Source organism: Lichenostomus cassidix, chromosome 28 (genome assembly GCF_008360975.1).
Source record: "Lichenostomus cassidix isolate B80296 chromosome 28, HeHo_3.0, whole genome shotgun sequence".
Taxonomy (NCBI): domain Eukaryota; kingdom Metazoa; phylum Chordata; class Aves; order Passeriformes; family Meliphagidae; genus Lichenostomus; species Lichenostomus cassidix.
The window spans coordinates 6,035,493-6,055,357 of NC_139508.1; the positions used below are offsets into that span (position 1 = coordinate 6,035,493).

The 19,865-nt window shown below is 44.7% G+C and overlaps 1 protein-coding gene across 1 annotated transcript in view; it reads right to left on the reverse strand.

Annotated features, from left to right (window-relative positions):
* LMNB2 (lamin B2) overlaps window positions 1-19,865 on the reverse strand; it is a 42,607-nt gene that overhangs the window by 15,531 nt on the left and 7,211 nt on the right. The window contains exons 2-4 of the mRNA XM_085040804.1: window positions 15,803-15,939; window positions 3,068-3,224; window positions 2,174-2,299 (exon numbers count right to left, since the gene is read on the reverse strand). Coding sequence (XP_084896930.1) covers window positions 2,174-2,299; window positions 3,068-3,224; window positions 15,803-15,939 — 420 coding nt within the window. The remainder of the gene's footprint in view (window positions 1-2,173; window positions 2,300-3,067; window positions 3,225-15,802; window positions 15,940-19,865) is intronic.

The window sequence follows — 19,865 nt, forward strand, 5'->3', positions numbered from 1 at the left end:
AAACTGCATCTTCAAATCTCACTCTTAAGCACATGCTGATCTCTACTTTCTATATACTTGATGACCCCTTCTCATTAGATTTTTATTAGAGTATTAATAAAGCAGTAATCCAAGCAATCCTGAAGACATAATTTTTTATGGTCAGAGTTTGTATTAAAAAATTTTCATTTTTAGAGATGCATGAGTTTTCTGTGCCTAAGAACTGGTTCCAAACTAGTAAGGTAAGGCTTATTCATGCACTTATTCATGCAGAGACCTGGCCAGGCCTGAATGTGTGGTATGAGAAAAACAATTTCTTCCTTCAGGGTAGGACAAACAACCAAGGAGTGGTTCTGAGTACTGGGAGGAGGCCTGAAGTTAGCAGCAGGGTCATGAGGAACAATAGCAAGTAAAGCGAGGCTCAATTTCCCTAGACTGGAGTTACAGCAGGCTAACACAAATTCAAAGCAACTTTACTAGCTGTTTTGCAGAAATGCTCTACATCTAAAAATAGATCCCCAGAAACATGTCCTTTTACTGGCAGCAATGTGCTCTGAAGGGATATGTGTGGCTAGCACAGGTTTTTCCCATGAGAAGTTTTCTTGTGTTTTGTAAATAAAGATAAAGTTTGGATGTTTTTGGAACAGTGTCCCAGAACTTGGGCAGTGCAGGCCTGGCCAATCAGGCCTGGGGAAAGGCTTCTGACTGACCAATCTGGGTGACTTTTGAGAACTCTATATATGTGATGAAATCAAAACAATAAAGATCTTTCCTTCTTGCCACTGAGAACCGATGCATTCATTACTCTGCTAGCTGCTCAACAGCGACAGATATGGAAGAAGCTTTCCCTTCTGTGGTCAATTTTTACACCAAGAAAACTAGCAAGCAGCAGTCTCTCAGTAACTGTAGGCAATGACAGTTCAGAAGCTGAAGGAATGTAGTGGGGGAGTATAAACGGATCAGGTGAAGGGCTGAGCTGATCCAGCAGTTCAATACCACTAGAATTAGCAAGCCTCACCTGCCACACTCCCCATCACGATGTCTCAATCCTAATGGAGATTTGGACCCTTCAGTGAACCAAATCAATTCACTAACCTAAAGGAAATCAATTTCTTTATTGCTTTGTGTGTTGAATTGGTGCATTCAAGAATCAAAGAGCTTCAGGAATGGCTAAAGAACACTCACCCTTGAGCACAGCAAGCTTTAGGATTAGCTTCTGCTGTCTCATTTAGCTTCACCTTCAGTCAGTAGCAACACATTCTCCCCAAGTTATTTTAAGGTCCTACAACCAAGGGTCTGTCACTGCAGTCACTGTACCAATCCAACCACTCTGGGGCATGGAAGTGAGACAATGGTCAGTACATCTCAGAATAATCTCCCAGGTTGGTTTCTTTGCCCTGCTCCAGCCCCTGTCCCCTATCCTTAGCCACACAGCCCTGTCCCATCCCTTAAACCAGTCTGAGCACTCACTTGGATTCTGTGGTAAAACATAACTCAGCCACTAAGCTGTAAAAAATCAAACTCAACCAAAAAGTTTTAAGTATCTTTCTAGTTAATCTGGTTGAAATGGTTTGGTGCATGTTGAGCCAAGCATCACCTCTAGTGTAGGTGAGATGAATGGTAGAAGAATGTGGCAACTGCTCAGCAGCACTCATTGAATGAGCCTGCAGAACGACCAAAGATGGAATAAACAGACTTAACACTTCCTATCTGGTACAGAGGTCATACTTCCCTTTCCCAATTCCCAGTATTACAAAAATTTTGGTCTTCACTAAAACCATTCACTTAACAGGCAGAAAACTATCTCTGCAATAAGCAAAGCAGTTGCATATCATTCTTGTAAATAAAAACAGGTTTTTATAGTCAGGTCCAGCAAAGCTGGTGGAAGTAAAGAGCAGGGCCATGCAACCAGGTTCAGAGAGAGGGAACAAGACTTTCCCTTTCCCACAGCAGTCAGCTGGCTCCATGAATTCACTTGCCACAATACTCTTGTAACCTGGCTCTCATACTGGCTCCACCACTGATTTACCATGTAAAAAGGTGTGAAACCTTTAACTATGTTATTACTGAACCCATTTATAGGAAGGATAATACTGATTTTCCCTACTTGGACTAGTTCGTAGTTGGTTACAGTCCGCTTGATTAAACGCTACATTAACCCTGGACAGTTGCAAGATTACTAGGCTGATAATACCTCCTCAAATACATTCTTCCTGAAATCCAGATCCTCTTGCAAGCTCTGGCACCGATTTTCCAGGTCCACACGCATGAGTGTCTCCTTCTCCAACTGCTTCTTTGCCACAGCATGACCATCTTCAGCCTAGTAAAGAATTTTAAAGATAAATTTTGTCTGGATTCTTATCTTCCATCCATAAACCTTTTATCATCTTCATCTGATATCTTTGGACCAGTTATTCACAGTAACAAATCTAATGTTAATCCACTGATTTAAAGAAAACCAACCCACACCACCAGCACCACCAGAAAGAAACACAATAAATAAACAAAAGCCCCACAAAAAAACCCTAGAAAACAAAACAAACCAAAACAAAACAAACCCAAAACCAAACAAACAAACCCCCCAAAAAAAAAACCCAAGTGTCTGTCTGTCTGTGAATTCATATTTAAACCAAGCTTTCATGTTTGCAAACCAGCTATGTAAAATGCAGGATTATTTCAATACGTTCTGATACAGGAGCCAAAGATTATTAATTCCTCAAGCACAATATGTTGTACCTTCTTTTACTTGCTAGCATGGTCCCACTGGGTACTCCAGCACAGGTGTAAAATTATGCAGGACCTTACAAAGGACAACATTTAATAACCCAATATCCCATGAATATAGAAATACCAGAAATGTTTAAGTAAAAGCTTCTCACAAGCAAAATGTCTAAACACTGTGTTGCTTTGGTTGTTTTACATAGATTTCTTACAATTTAGTTTTGTATCCAAGAGGGGCAGGCAAAGGTTCAGCAGTAAGCAAGGTAGACCACTGATGTTCAGACTATAAACTAACTGCAAAGAAAAAAGGAAATTTACACTACACAGACTGTCTTGTGCTGAAGCAAGAGAGGATTCCCTATCATACCTTGGCAAGCTGGGCACGCAGATCAGCCACCTCTGCTTCCAGACTGCGTTTGTCGTTCAGGACAGTATTGAGTTCTGCTTCACTTCTATGGAAGAGAACTTCCAGATCCTTGATGCGACCCTGAGCCACAGACAAATCTGCATCTTTCTTCTTGTAGCTGGAAAAACAAAAGTACATTATACGTGGATGCACACCCATCCTGAGCATGTCCTGGTTACAGCCACAGGTGTTTTGTTATCAGCCACCTTTTATCAAGCCCAGCTCACCACTACGTGGTTCCTGCAGTAACCTGCAAATGCTGCTGGATCACTGACTTGGAACACCCCCAAAACATGCAGCTGGTATCATGTTCTGTAAATGCACAGCATGGTGAAAAACATGTCATGGACAGACAAAGGAAAAACAAGAAGGCAAATCTGGCAGCTAAGAGATGACAATACACACAAGGTGTAAACAGTATTTTTTCATCTAGCAGCTACACAGCTGAAATCTTTTACTTTGTAGTACAGCTCATGAAGCAGAGTACATTCAATGGCCAAAGACACCTGAGCATTCCCAGGGTTTTATATTTGATGTGGTCAAGCCTCTTCCTCATGATGTATTCCCACACAAAGTTGTAAAATAATCCACAATGGAAATGTGGTCACCTTTCACGAATAAACCAGCATTTCTTCAGCAGTATTCATCATGGGCAAAGCACCTCCAAGTGCTTTAAGTATCAGTATTTGAGCTGTTATATCCAACTTGCAGATATCATCAAGGTAATCTTTCTCCTGCCCAGTAAGTATTTATCAGTCTTTTCATCTAACATACTGAGTTACTGCAGCTTCTCTAAGCGTGTATCATTATCTTATTAAAAAACTGTTTTGTTATGTGCTGTAATCCTTCCTTGTTGCTGCTTAAGCTCACTATTCTAGTCTCACACCATGCGGGATGCAGGGAAGAGTTTTTTTTTTCTCTTTAGCCATCTCGGACTTAATTTTTCTCCTTTTATTTCCTCAAACTTCTCATCTATTTATCTGTAGTTTGCACCTGTGGTCCATGAGCTGCTTTTAAGGGCCCACAGAAATAACTTTGAAGAGAATCCCTACTACATATTGGCTTTTAAAAGCTCTATATTCAATCTGCAACTCCAAACTCAGAAAAAAACCATTATGTTTGCAAAGAGAAAAAATAAAAAGCTGAAGACCACTGCTCTAGATTATACAAACCTTGCTATCCAGCCCAGATCCTGAGGCTTGGTTCCCAAACTTATCACTTGTACTGTCTTCTTGAATTTCTAATTTGCCTGAATTGGCCAGAATTATTTTACAAAAATCCTCCATTATGGGACATTGGTGTGCCCTACACACAGTATTTCTTTACATGGTTCACCATGATGCGCATCTTTTTCTAAGTTGACACCCTTATTTTTGATGCATTCAGCTTGTATTCTCTCTCTGCATTTCATGGTGTAGATCTTGCAATTTGTTTTCAGTTAACTGTAAAGACTTTTTCTTATCATCAGTCCAATCTGTCACTGTGAATTCTGTTCTGCAACATATGTGCAGTGTCTTCAAACTCAGCAACTTGCAGGAGACATATTGACAAAATACGACTTCTACTTAAAAGACAGTAATTTAGTAGCAATCAGAAGGTCACAAGCACTGTGTTACACATGTGCTGTAAAACAAGCCACTGTGCCTGTGTCACAGCAAATGAGACCTGGGAGTCTTCTGCCTGTGCAGGACCCAAAGGGCAAATGCCACTTCACACTGAGCATGAACAGCAGTATGTGCTCATACAACCTCCTGCTTCCTCCCACCTGCAGAAGTCAGGCAGCAAGTGAGTGCTTCTAGGGATGGGAATGAATAGAAGTGTTTGATGCACAGCTTGACAAAGAACCATAGACAATTCTTGACAGTGATAAGAACCTTCAGCTCCCTCAAGGACACTGACAACACTGCAAGCTGCTTCCATGCACGTTTTTATTTTCACTTATAATTTCAGCCTGGTTTATTTGCCTTCATGCAAAAAAGTGACAGAGGTTTTACAAAGGTACAACTGCTTTTGGGGGTCTCTGAGATGTTAAAAACTTCCCAAGAGCAGTCAATGCATCTGGTGAGACATGTCAATGCTTCAAGGAATACCACATTAGGGTAACTCTTGAGAGCTCTTTCTTTCTAGAAAGAGCCAAGTTTGCTCAAGGGAACTATTTCAGTGACCACAGAATCACTGGATTTTTTGGGTTGGAAGGGACCTTAAAGCTCATCTTCATCATGCTCCAAGCCCCATCCAACCTGGCCTTGAACACTTCCAGGGTGTGTTCAACTGCTCTGGGCCTGCAGCTGCTCTGGGCCAGGGCTTCACAACCCTCACAGGGAAGAACTTTTTCCTAATATCAAATCTAAACCTACTCTCCTTCAGTCTGAAGCCACGCACAGTTCTCCTGTCCCTCATGTGCGGTAGGTAGCAAGCAGAGGCAGCCACAGCATGACATTAACCCCTCTCAGAGCTGGGAGCGTGCAGCTCCAGCAGAAGACTGCTAAAACAAGTAGAATGACGGCACCTGACAGACGCTGACCTTCAGACCTGGCTTGATATGGGGAGGAGTGACACTGGTAAAGATAGGAACAGGCACTTCATGAACACCAGGGCAGGAGACTCTCCTTAACCATGCCATCAAATTTGCCTCTGCTATCAATGAATGGATCTTATTCACTTCACCAGGTCTGGTTTGACAGTCTTGTGGGAGGGTGGTGTTCTACCCAAACAGAAGTTGTGCACCTCACCAGTAAATTAACTGCTCCCATCCATACCTCCTCCACTTTTCCCTTCCCTTTTGACTAACTCCAGTAGTCAAAAGTTTTGTCCAGCTAAAGATGTAAAACACAAACACTGGGAGCTGTTACATAGCATATAGGATAGAACCATACAAGCTACAGTATAATATCAGAATGGCTATTTTTACAACAGTATTTTAATTCTAGATTTAAAAATATGTCCCTACTCTTGATACAAACATATTTAAACTAAAAGTTAAGCTATTATTTACATCAAATAAGCAGTGTTTGAACATCCCAAAGATATTAAACTTTTTATAAAGTGAAACTACCCAACTGCTTTATGAACCTAGTTATGAACTTGGTTCAAAAGAAAAAAAATTATGTTCATGAGTTGTATTCAAGGTACAAATAGTACATACATGTATGTACTGTACATGTTGTAAAATACACAGAATCACAGAGTGATTGGAATTCCACAGGGCTGGAATGGACCTTAAACCTCATCTTGTTTCAGCCCCTGCCATGGGCTGGGACACCTGCCACTAGACCAGGTTGGCTCCAAGCCCCATCCAGCCTGGCCTTGAACACTTCCACATGGATGAGGCCGCTGCAGCTTCTCTCAGGGCAACCTGTTCCAGTGGTTGGATATTATGCTCTTCCCCCAAAGGGTGGTCAGGCACTAAACAGTTTCCCCAGGGAATGGTCATGGCCCCAAGGCTGCCAAGCTCAAGGACAGTTTGGACAGCACAGGCACAGGATGGGCTTTTGGGGTGTCTGTGCAGGGCCAGGTGTTGACTTGATGGTCTTTGTGGGTCCATTCCAGCTCAGGATATACCACAATTCTACAGTTCAGTGCCTCACCACCCTCACAGGGAAGGACTTCTTTCCAATATCCCATTTAATGCTGCCCTATGTCAGTATGAAGCCATTCACCCTTGTCCTACCACTATCTGTCTTGTATAAAGTCCCGCTCCCTCTCTGGGGCCCCTTTAGGCACTGGAAGGGGCTCTGAGGTCTCCCTGGAGCCTTCTCTTCTCCATGTGAACACCCCCAACTCTCCCAGCCTGGCTTCAGAGCAGAGGGGTTTCCGCCCTCACAACATCAGAGCAGGCCTCAGAACATCAGGCCTCCTGTGGACTTGCTCCAGCAGGTCCACATTCTTCTGATGTTGGGTCCCCAGAACAGAACACAGTACTCCTGGTGGGCTTGAGGGGGTAAATCACCTCCCTTGACCTGCTGGCCACACTTCTTTTGATGTAGCACAGGATATGATCAGTTTTCAGGGCTGCAAGTACACATTGTTTGCTCAAATTCAGTTTTTCATCCATTGATACTTGGTTCTCTTCAGGGCTCCTCTTGACCTATTCTCCACTCAGCCTGTATCTGTGATGGGAATGACACAACACATATGCAGGACCTTACACTTGGCCTCGTTGAACTTCGTAAGGTTCACTCAGGGCCACTTCCCCAGCCTGTTCCGATCTCTCCAGATGGCATCCTTTCCCTCCAGTGCATCAACTGTACCCCACATTTTGGTTGGCTGCTCTTTCTTGTTAGAAGGAAGTGTTTCCTGCCCCTTGCCCCCCTCACCCCCCACTCTCACGTTCAGTTTCCAGTGGGTAAACTGAAGTCTAAAGGAGATGACAAGCCATTGGCTCCTGAGATGATAGGAGCCAACAGGGAAACACATTTGAAATGCCTCCAAGAATTTAAGGAACATTCACCTAGGATGACACAGCCAACAGCTCAGCTGCATCTCTACATGCCTAACGCATGCAGGGTGGGCAACAAACAGGAGGAGCTGGAAAGCCACTGTGCTGCTGGAAAGCTGCAACCTAGTTGCCACTGAATGGATGGCAATGGTGGGATGGATCTCAAGACTGGAGTTCAACTATCAACAGCTACAGGCTGTTGAGAAGAGATAAGTGAGGAAGGAGGCGTTACCCTCTACAAGAAGTGGATTGAATGTGAAGGACTGTCTCTGAAGAACAGCCATGAGCATTTTGAAAGCCTGTGGGTAAGAATCAGAGACCAAGGCAACAATGGGAACCCTTGTGGTTGGTATCTACTCCTGACTGACTGATCAAGTAGAGCCTTTTTGCTCCAGCTACAGGAGACATTGCACTTGTAGACTCATCCTGCTGTGGGACCTCAACCATCCCAGCATCTGCTGTAAAAGTAGCAGGGCAAGCTGTAGGAAATCCAGAAGGCTTTTGGAGAGCACTGAGGATAGCTTGTGAAACCAGGTAATTAACAGCTTGTCTTGGTTTTGAAAGACAGGTGTCTGCTAAGGAAGGAGGGAACTGCAGCAGTGCAGAACCTGAAGGCAGCTCTCCCCTGCTGCGGGGGAGGGCTGCCCTAGAACCGGAACACGCAGGATGGTCATTCCATGGCCACGAGCTGTGGGGCTGGTCAGACACGGTTCTTGTAGAAGCGTTGCAGGTTTAGAAAGGCAGCTGTTTGGTTCCTGGTCTCCATGGTGGTTTTATTGAGGAAAACAGGGGAGGAGTGGGGAGACTGGGGAGGGGGAAGGGAAGGCGAGGGAGGGTACAGGTTCCATATGAGTCCAGAACCAAAGAGGCCCGTTCCGGATGTGGCTGGGGATTTTATCTCTAGGGATGGGGGGCGGCCCTGACTCACATCCAGTCCGAAAGGGTCAGGGGGGGCGGGGTCAGGGACAGGAAGGACACACATTACAACAGGGAACCTCCCTTAGAATAGAGAATGTGATCCCCCCCTTTCCTCTGAATTATTATAACTTTGGAATCAAGGGCTATCAAGCAAAGATATAGGAAAAGGAATAACAGTTCTTTACTAGTATCTATAACGAGGCAAACAAGCAACAACAACAGTAACAACAACAAACAAAACCCAGAAACCCGGTGACAGACGTCCCTGGGCTGCCAAGCACTTTCCTGTTTGGTGCAGTTACAGTCACAGCCAGCAGGGGCGCTGCTGAGATAGCAGCCGGAGAGGGCAGGTGCGATGACTGCCGAGCAGCTGCAGGTGGCGCTGTGGCACGAGGTCAGCTCGGTCTCACGTGGGTAATGGCGGACAGGCTGGGCGGCAGGATGGCGTGGAGCAGGACTGGGCGCAGCAGGGAGCTCAAAGCAGAGAGCTGGAGCGGCAGGAATGGCCTACCCGGGCTAGCCAGCAAAAGGTGGCAGAAACCCCACAGCTGTGGCAGTGCGTTCCGGCAGGTGGGGTGCGGGGCAGCGGCAGTGGAGCCCCCTCTGCAGCAGCTGCAAGCGCAGCCAGGAGGATGCGCACCCCAGGAGGGGAAGAGGGGGTTGGAATCCCGTGCTTCTCTCCCCAAACGAAAGCTCACCCCAGCAAGGAAAGAGAAAGCAGTGCAGAGCCAGGCCTTCTCTCCGCAGTGGCCGCGAAAACAAGACAGCAGCTTCCACTGTTCCCCTTCCCAGGTCCTGCGAGCAAGTGAAGTCCCAATGGCGAAATGCCTCTTCCCCTCACCACACGTGGCCACATCCTTTGCCTCTTACACAACAGTAAATGGTCCTTGAGTACCTGGTCGTTGTGGTTTCCTAGTAACAAAAATGAAGAAAATTCCCCCCCGCCCCCAACCTTCAGCATGGCTCTACCATATGGGATGAGATACTGGACCTGATGGTCACCAATACAAGTGAGCCATACTTGGTGATGTCAGGACAGGAGGCAGCCTGGGCTGCAGTGATCATGTAATCCAGGAGTTTGCAGTCCTGAGAGACATGGGTCAAGTGAAGAGTAATGAAGAATGAATTTTAGGAAAGCAAACTGCCTACTGTTCAAGGAGTTAGTCAAAAGCACCCCCTGGGAAACTCAGGGACAAGGGAGATCTTTCAGGAAATTTTCTAGAGCACAAGAGCTCTTGATCCTCAGGACTGGAAGGCAAGAGACCAGCATGGATGAGTTGAGACCAGCAGGTCAAACTAAAAGGCAAGAAGATAATGCAAAGGCAGTATTAGTAAGGACTGGTATCCTGACAAGAGTATGAAGGCATTGCCTGGTTGTGTATGGATAGGGTCAACAAGGCCAAGATGCTGCTGAAGTTGAACTTGGCAAGGGACACCAAGAATAACAAGAGGAGCTTCCACGGGTATGTCAGTCAGAAAAGGAAAGTCAAAACAAGTCTTCTTCATTAAACAAGATGGGCATAGTGGTAATAACAGACAAGAAGAAGGCTGATGTACTCAACAGCTATTTTGCCTCAGCCTTCAATGACAACCTCTCAAGTAGATGGACCACAAAACAGGAACTGGGAAGGCAAAATTGGTCACCCTATAAGAGAAGGTGAGCAATTTTGGCCACCTGAGAAACCTGAATTTTTGACCACCTGAAACCAAGTCTATGGGCCCCAACAAGATGCACCCTAAAGTCCAGAGGAATTGGCTAATGTAGGTGCCAAGCCACTCTCCATGACGTTTGAAAAGTCATGGCAGACAGATGAAGGCCCACATAATGGAAAAAAGGGAAACATTGCACCCATATTTCAAAAGGGTGGGAAGGAGGACTCTAGGAATTACTGACCTGTCAACCACATCTCTGTACCTGGGAACATCATGGAACAGATCCTCCTAAAAGCTCTGCTAAGAACACAGAACACAGGGAAGTGATTCAAGACATCCAGTACAGCTTCTCCAAATTATGCTTGACCAATCTAGCAGCCTTCCATTGTCCACTGATGGAGTCACTTCATCGTGGAAGGGCTATGAATATTGTCTGTCTGGACTTCTGTAAGGCATTTGATAAAGTCCCCACACAACATCCTTCTCTGATAATTCTACAGGTAAAATTAGACAAAGGTATCATTGAAGAAAAGTAGTGGGCATATGCATAAATACAAAAAAATTTGAAAATTCAGAGTCAATTTGGCTTTTGTAAAGGAAGGCAAGGAGCATAAGCAGGAGTGGGAACCCTGCATAGAAGGGCTCTGAGAGTGCCTTACTTCATACCTCTGCCCAAACAAGCCACAGCAAATCTAGTTACCACAAAACACTTTTGAGTTCTGTAGCACTCCTGCCACTCACTGGGGTCTTGGGAGATGTTTCTGAGTCTGATGTAAAATATTAGCTGGAGCTTACCCTTCTTCACACATCAGCAACTCATGCACTCAAAAATGCAACTTTGTTTAAGAATTGTTCTGTATTTTATTTATGAATAATGATATTGAACACTGTTATGGTACAATAGTATTTTGAATACTGGCTGAAGTTTCAATTCTGCAGCCTCCCTTCCCAAGAGGATATGCTAAAACAGGAAAAACGACAAAGAGGATAAAATGTTGATTGAAAGCATAGAGCGGCTTCAGCAGCAGAACCAACTAAGCAGTAAGACGTTTCCACTTGAAAAAAGAGATCATTGGAGAGAAAAATCTTAGAAGATATGAAGGAGAAAACAAAATTAAAAGGATAAATGAACAAATGAAACTGGGCTGGCAGATTGAGCAACATGTTTATACAGTATGTAGGTAAGCTCAGAATCCCCTTGCTATATCTAAGAACTCCACAAACAGCTGGTCTCAGGATACTGGTCACACTATGAATTGCAAACTGTCCCGGGTTAATGATAAGACTCTCTCTCCTCTGAGAGCAAAGGGCCCCGACACACCCTCCCCCACCCACAACAGAACCTCTTAGATGGATGTGAAGAAAAAACTATTTATTTGACAAAACCACGCAGAGTGCCCTGCAAGGCACAGGGGAAGGGGAAAACCAAGGTGAAAAGGAGTTATTCAACCTGATTAAAAAGTCCTTTTCTCAGACGCAGCCCCTCTCCTCCTCGCCCCCCCCCGGGGCCGGGTGGAGCTCCCTGGAGAGCTCTGCTGTCCTCTGGCCCTCCTGGGTCTCCAGGTGGCAAAGCAGATCGAAGAGAAGGGGTCCAAACGAGGAAAAAGAAAAAATGGGAAAAACACGGTAACAGAGCTCACTCCGACCCCCGTCCAGCACGCAGTCTCTGCCGGGCGATGAATCCTCCCCCGGAGCGAGGCTTGGGGAAAATGTTTTCAAAACAACCCGCATTTCTCTCTTTGGCTGGGTGTAGTTAAAGAGACAGGACCACACATTTTTTCTTTCTTGGGCATATAAGCCAACGATAGGGGATAAAGGATTATCATAACATGAATCCAAGACATCCACTATGGCTTTAATACATAATCCAGCTGGACATCAGAAAGTCCCTTAGCTGAAGACTGGAAAAGTACTCCAGAGAATTGTTACTACGCATGTTACATTCTTCTCTTCTCTAGGTGAATAGCTTTTAACAGAGATCAATTACCAGGCTAGATAGACCTTTGGTCCATTCCAGTACAAACTACTCTAGAAAATGCCTTGGGATGCTTCTTATTGACTCACTAGGCAAAATTATGTCCAATTATCCCAAACACTAAAAATCCCCCAGAAAATGTTACAACATCAGTAACACAGTAAGAAAAAAAATATCTAAATTAAACAAAATAGGTGCCCCAGAATCCAAACCCTGGGAATTGAATTTGTACTCACCTAGAACCCTGGGGTAATGTTATCTGTCAGTATCTGAACAAGATACAGGAAAACATAAGCAGAAGTGTGGGCTCTGAAGTCCAGTACATTGACAGAAAAGCCTTGCTCTTTCTTAGACCACAGGCCCTGTCCCAAATCCTTGTGTCCCATCCAAGGCTCTTGCTGCAGGTTGGTCAGCTGCTTCACTAAGTTGAAATTGTGCAAGTAGATAGCCCCAGTAAGGAACTAAAAGCAGGTAAGCCTCAGGCTCCTTTGGACACGAACTAGGCCTGATGTCACCACTTCCAACCACACCCTGCGGCCTCATCTTGAGTGCCTTCAGGGCTTTCCATGCTCACAAACCCAGGCTTTGGGAGAAAAAAAGAAAGGGGTTGATTGTATTTGGATCCTATGTCTCAAGGGAAGTCTATTGTCTCCTGTCCCAGCAACCCAACCAATTCCGAACAAACAATGGAATGGCAATATCTGGGATCCCTCCTGGCCAGACTGCGTTGGCATCCTTTTAAACCTCTCCTCTGTCATGAGCCTGAAAGTGAGACAGAGGTAATAGTAGTGAATATAAAATTATATTTTATACTAACCTACTCTTACACTATACACAGTTCTCAAACAAGATTGGTCTGAGAGAAGCACCATGAGACTGTCAGCATAGACAGGGAAGCTTCAATAATGAGCTCGATGTCAAGAGAAGACTGCAAATCAGACAAAAGACTTTTAAAAGTTCCATTTGCAAGAGTCATATTTAAAATCTAGCCACGTTACAAATGAGACACTCAGAGAACACTCCAAGTACAATACAAGCATCTCAATGGACTGAAAGAAATTTGGTAGAAGAAACTCTAAAGCTATGAAGATGAATTCAACTCTATGGCTATGAACTGTAAAAACAGAGCGAAACCCAGAAAACCAGCTATTTTTTCCCTCATCTATCTCAGAAGACAAACAAAAAGTTGAAATTAGTTTGGTAGAATTTGGTAGAATTGGTCATTGAAGTGACTGCTAAGTGACAACTTAGCTGTCCAAACAAAGGATGAGGGAAGTGATCCAAGGGAAAACACTATCTCCATCACTCTACACGCACAACTTTCTGCAACAAGGTATTTGTAAAATCTCTTAGTGCTATCAAAAGTCTAAAGAACAGGAATCAACTGGATTCTCATTACCTGCCAAGTGATGATACTTCTTACAAAGATACCTTAATCAAAACAGAGAAATATCATCTTGCTATCAGAACAGGAGAGGTGAAACAAAGTCCCAGTTACTACTGTTGCTTTCTTCTGGAATTTGCTTTAAAAGCCAAGCAAGACAAGTACTTGCTATCATGAGATGAGAGACAACCTTAAAGGCCACATAATGCCAACTGCCATGCAAAATATACTATCTGATATAAATGCCAAGACTGCTGGCCTGAGGCTTTGAAGAGCAAAAACAGCCACAACAGGAACACCCTAGTAGGGCTAGGTGGGATTTACCTCACTGCACTTCAGGGGTTTTATGGCTGACCTAGTTACTAGAGGGTATTTTCATGGTTAACAAAAGCTGAGCTAACCGAGTGCACTGTGCTAAATACCAGCGCACAGGTTATGACCACATGCAGGCCTATGGTACTGGCTGTGCTTCAATAGGCTTTACACCAACTCACTCAAATACAGATGCTTACAGTATCGATATTTTGTATTTGGACAGTTGTTTTAGAGCAAAATCCAAAAATATCTCCAATGGCTGACTTTAAAAAGAGGGCCCAGCACAGAAAATGAGTATCCAGTGATATAGCGAATTTTACAGACAAAACATTAAATACTTTATCATAAATCAACTAGTTAGTCAGAAAAAAAAAAAAGACAAGGGAGGGAAACACTTAAGCCCTTTTAGAACCACTTAGTTGCAAATGAAGAAAGCTGAGAGACTTACAATAGGCCTGTAGTGGCACTGCCAGAATAAAAGCTATTTTATAGCAGACAACATTCATAAACAGGTGATGTATCTAGTGACCTGCTCAGGAAAAATCTGTAATTCCCTGTCGTGGGCTACATGGAAAATGTAACCAAAAGGTACGTATTCTATTACCATCTTCATAAACTGTTAAAAACAGGTGGGGCAGTGGTGTTTATCTTCAGCCTGACTCAGCCCTGATAACATCCTGTGGGGGGCTATCTCCACTAATGGGCCATCAAGGTCTCTGGGAATGACTCATAGAATTACATCATCCTATTGTGAGATGCCCCGCCCAGAGGGGAGGAACTAAACATTCCTACGGGCATATAAACTGAGACTTGGAACACTACAGGGCACTACCACTGCTTTCCTAGGCACATCCTGGCCAGCAAATAAAGTAATGCCTGATCCTCTATCACTTCAAATACAGTGTTAGAGGGTTTTTCTTATTTTCCCGCAGATTCGGTGACAACTGGATTCCCAGAAAAGAGCTTGAGAACCACCACTGGACCTCCAGAGATGGACAAGACCTTTCTTCAGGACCACCACATCAACAAGACCACATCCATCCCTCCAACAGGACTGCAGCCACCATTTGACTGGACTGCTACCACCACCCTGACCAGCAGGGTGGCAGGCTGTATTCTGACTTTGTCAGTTTAAGCCATTGTTTATGTATTATTACCTTTATTTTAATTTTTTTCTGTTAAATTGTAGCTCTGACTTGGAATCTCATGCAACGTATTTGTGGGGGGGATAATTCCTCAACAGGTTTGCTTCCAAACTAGTACATTCCCAAATCTTATCTACTAAAATAGGTATCAAAATTCAATTAGAAGCAAAAATTGATTTTGCCAATACAAATATTAATTTTAAAATGAAGTTTCAACTGCTAAACAGTATTTGATTACAAAAATTCCCATGGAAATTGAAATAATGGATTCTACTTGGCTTCAGGAACTAGTTTATTAGGCCAATTCTCTGTGATGCAAGCTGAACAGCAGTTTAAAAAAAATTAATCACTACAAGGTCTTTTCCCAGTACATTTACACTGTAGCTTCATGTCTTTTCAAGGCAACACTACTTCCATATTGCCAAACTGCTCAGGGCCACCCCTTCTCTCTTCTTCCATTTCTCCCATCAGTCATACAGTGAACCAGACAAAAATTATGAATTAGCCCTCCTTGGATGGATCAATTTTAATCTAGATCACTTTCTCAATCCAGTGTCCTAAGCAACTGCACACGTGTGTGTTCATGTAAGGGGAGGTACAACAGGACAAAGCAGACACAGCCATTTGTTTGAGCCTCAAATCACATGATATTCATCTTACACCTACAAATAGATTTGTGTATATACTACTGGAGTTATTTGCTCTGACCAGCTATACCAACAAGCTGCAGGGTTTTCCCTCTGACAAGCCTGTATCTTCTCATTGATCTGCTACCAAAAGGCACTTTAGAAAGCATCATTAGTATCATTTCCCCAGCAAATATTGCCCATTCTCATTAAAAGAAAAAAAAATTGAGTACTCTCCTCACCTTTTATTGAACTCCTCAAGTTCTGTTCTCAGTTTTCCTATTTCAATTTGTAATCTAGCCCTCTCTTTGGCAGTTTCATCCAGAACTCTTCGAGCATCAGCCAGCTCAGACTCATAGAGACTCTTGATTCCACTCACCTAAGGGGGAAAAAAGGTATTCAGATTTGAGAACATCCCAAGAACTATCAAATAATTGAAACACAGGACCAGGTTACACATAAGTTTCTTTGAAAAAGGGTGTATGATATGATTTCTGCCATTTAAGAACATTCTATATTGAACATTTTCAATTAACAAGCAGTCCCAAAGATTTAGTTTTTATTACCATTGGGACAAAACATACTATGTTTGAAGTGTGAAAGCTTTCCCAAGAGATAAACTGAAGCAGATCAGTTCACCCTACAATCTTAGCTTCAATTACTTGCCCTTATTCCCAATACAGCGGCTTCGTTAATTTTTTTTTTTTTTTTAACACTTGAAGATATTTTGTGGAATATAAGCCCAAGGGCCCACTTTGACTCTGCTGCTCTTGCACTACAAAGCTACAAAGGATCTGAACCCAGATGAACTACAGAAATGTGAACTGTTCAGAAATGAGCTTCCACTCTTCTCTGCATAGGAGGATAAAGAGCTACAAACTTCTCCCTCTCCCAAAATAATATATCATATAACCAGCTATACAGACTGCATGGGACACCTCAAAGTCTTCTATATCTGTATATTTTTTAGAACACAAGATTATTTGAAAGGTATATCAGACAGCTAAAATGCACAGGCCATGTAAGATTGCTGCTTTTGCTTCTGTGTAAGAATACCAGAATCATAGAGTATGGAGAATCATAGACCTGTCAGGATCATTGAGTCCAACTCTTGGCCCTGCCCAGGACAGCCCAACAATCCCACACTGTGCCTGAGAGCGTTGGTCAAATGCTCCTTGAGCTCTGGCAGCCTTGGTGTTGTGAGCACTTCCCTGGGGAACCTGTGCAGTGTCCGACCACCTCCCAGGGAAAAACCTTCTCCTAATATCCAGCCTAAATCTCCCCTGACTCAGCTTCATGCTGTTTCCTCAAGCTCTGTCACTGGTCACTAGAGGGTAGAGAGATTGGTACCTGCCCCTCAACTTCCCCTCATGAGGAGGTTGAAGCCTGCATTGAGGTCTCCCCTCAGTCTCCCCTTCTCCAGACTGAACAAACCACGTGCCCTCAGCAGCTCCTCATAAGGCTTCCCCTCTAGACCCTTCCCCATCCTTGTGGCCCTCCTTTGGACACTCTATCAGCTTAACGTCTTTTTTATACTGTGGTGCTGTATAGCACCACTCTGCCTCCAGAACTCACAGTGAGGCTGCCCCAGTGCAGAGCAGAGACACAATCTCCTCTCTCACCCAGTTGGCCTGATGCCCCCCAGGACACAGTTGGCCCTCCTGGCTCCAGGACATTGCTGACTCCAAGATCCAACTTGCCACCAACCAGGACACCCAGGTCCCTTTCTGTAGTCCCCCTCCAACCTCTCATTCCCCAGTCCATCCATACAATCATGGCTGCCCCATTCCAGGGGCAGTATCAGGCCCTTACCATTGTTAAACTTCCCATGGTTGGTTATTTCCCATCTGTTTGATTTGTCAGTGTTTCTCTGGAGGGCCTCTTTGCCCTTGTGGGACTTGACAGCTCCTCCCAATTTAGTGTCATTGGCAAACTTTCTTAGTGTTCCTTTGAATCCTGCATCCCAGGTCATTGATGAAGATGTTGAAGAGAACTGGGCTGAGGCTGGAGCCCTATGGAACCCCACTAGTGACCAATATCAGCCTGATGTCACCCCAGTCACTATAACCCTTTGTGCCCAACTCGTGAGCCAGTTGCTCACCCATCATATGACATGGTTACCCAGCTGTATGCTGGACATTTAGTCAGGTGGATCCTGTCTCTCTGAAGAAGTTGTGAATCCTGAAAGACAATTCCATAGTCACAGAACCACAGAACGGTTTGGGTTGGAAGGGACATTAAAGCCCATCTCATTCCACCCCCTGCCATGTGAAGGGACACTTTCCACTATCACAGGTTGTTTCAAGCCCCATCCAATCTGGCCTGAACACTTCCAGGGACGGGACAGCTACAACTTCTCTGAGCAACCTGTGCCACAGCCTCACCACCCTCACAGGGAAGAATTTATTCCTAATACCCCACATAACCCTGCCCTCTGGCGGTGGGAAGCCATTCCCAACCCTTGTCCAAAGTCCCTCTCCAGCCCTCTTGGAGCCCCTTCAGGCATTGGAAGGGAAGGCGCTCTAAGGTCACCCCACAGCCTTCTCTACTCCAGACTGAAGAACCCCAACTCTCTCTGCCCATCTCCATAGCAGAGATGTTCCAGGTTTTGAAGCAAGTCTGTGATGTCCCCTGGACTCACTCCAGCAGATCCATGACCTTCTCGTGTTGTGTTCCAGAGCTGGAGGCAGCTCTGCAGCTGGGCTCTCACATGAGCAGGGCAGAGGGGCAGAATGCCCCCCTCTGCTGCTGCCCATGCTAGGGGCTCAGCCCAGCACAGGGGGGCTTTCTGGGGGCCAATGCCCATGGCTGGAGGAGGTTGAGCTTCTCACCCAGCAACACCCCCAAGTCCTTCTCCCCAAGCTACTCTCAATCCACTCTCCACACAGCCTGTATTTGTGCTTGGGATTTGTTGTAGAATCCAAAATCCTGTTGCCAACAACAGTTGTGCAATCCAGAGTTGTTCTGCAGGACCTGCTCAGCTATCCTCAAGCCCTTCACTCTCCCCACACCACCTGGGCTCTGATGCCACCAACAATCAGCCAGAGCTATGTAGTCATGTTTGATACTCTTCAGTTCTTTCCTGCCACTATCACTGGTCCCTCTGTAGAAGAGCAGAAGGGATAAAATTCATATGGCCATGTGAACCTCAACAGCCTCCCTACAATGGCCAGAATACAAGCCCTGGGAAGCAGCAAAAAACCTGCCCAGATGACAGGTTAGGCCAGCAAACGGGTGCCTCCACTCTGAAAATGTAAACCCCATCTGAAGGTGATGGTAAAAATAAAACTAAAACCTCAAAATGGAGTTCAGCAGAAAACAGAAGGACACGCTGCAGCCCAATCCACTTCATGTCCATGTGCACCAAGCATAACTCTTCCTGCACAGAGGCAAAGATAGACACCCATATTGCACTACAAATGTGCTTTCATTTTTTTCACCCCTCTTCTACTGGCAAAAGAGCCTGCAAGTTTATAATTGGGCAACACAGGGAACAAGGAGATAGGAAAAAGAAAACAGAGATGTTTCCATAGCAGACTGAAAGACAATCGCTGGATGCTCTCACATACCTACCTATGCTGGGAGCATTCAAAGCTTATTGGGCAGTGGGTCAAGGGCAGACACACCAACACAGAGCCTCCCAAAGCAGCCACTTGAGAAAAGAAGGCGTCACTCAGTGAAGACTTGACACATGTCAAAAGGGCACTGAACCAACATGCTAGGCAAGAAACATGTTCCAGCCAACCAACCACAAGTGACTCCAGACAAATTTGGTGATTAAACATTAATGAAACTCCTTAGCATACATTAATGTGTAATACACAAGTGTATTCCTCCCTCCAATACTGAGGCATGGCTCAGTATGTTCTTATATACCCAGTTCTAGATTGACAAAGGACTGCCAGTCAGCTATGGCTCAGACTCAGCACGAATATCAGCCAAGTTCTCAAAAACAATGAAGATGTGTGTTATGTCACCTCCCAGATGATGTCTACAGTGTCAGGAAACCATTTAACCCAGTATTCTAGAGGCTGCAACTTGAGTGACCCAACAGCAGCATCTGAGCATGTATTTTGTAGGTGGCAACTAGGCAACAGCAGCCCCTCATATCCTGGTCATGGCAGTAGTTCTGGTCACCACACATGGTGAACACAAAGGGCATGGTAGCTCCAACACTGGCAGATAAGAGGAGCCCATGTGAGATTGCAGCCACTTGCACTCACACCCCTGCCCACAGAGCTGAGAAGACACAGGTGAAGAGGGAACTCCCATAGTGACTACTTTTGTCACATGGGCAATTGCTGT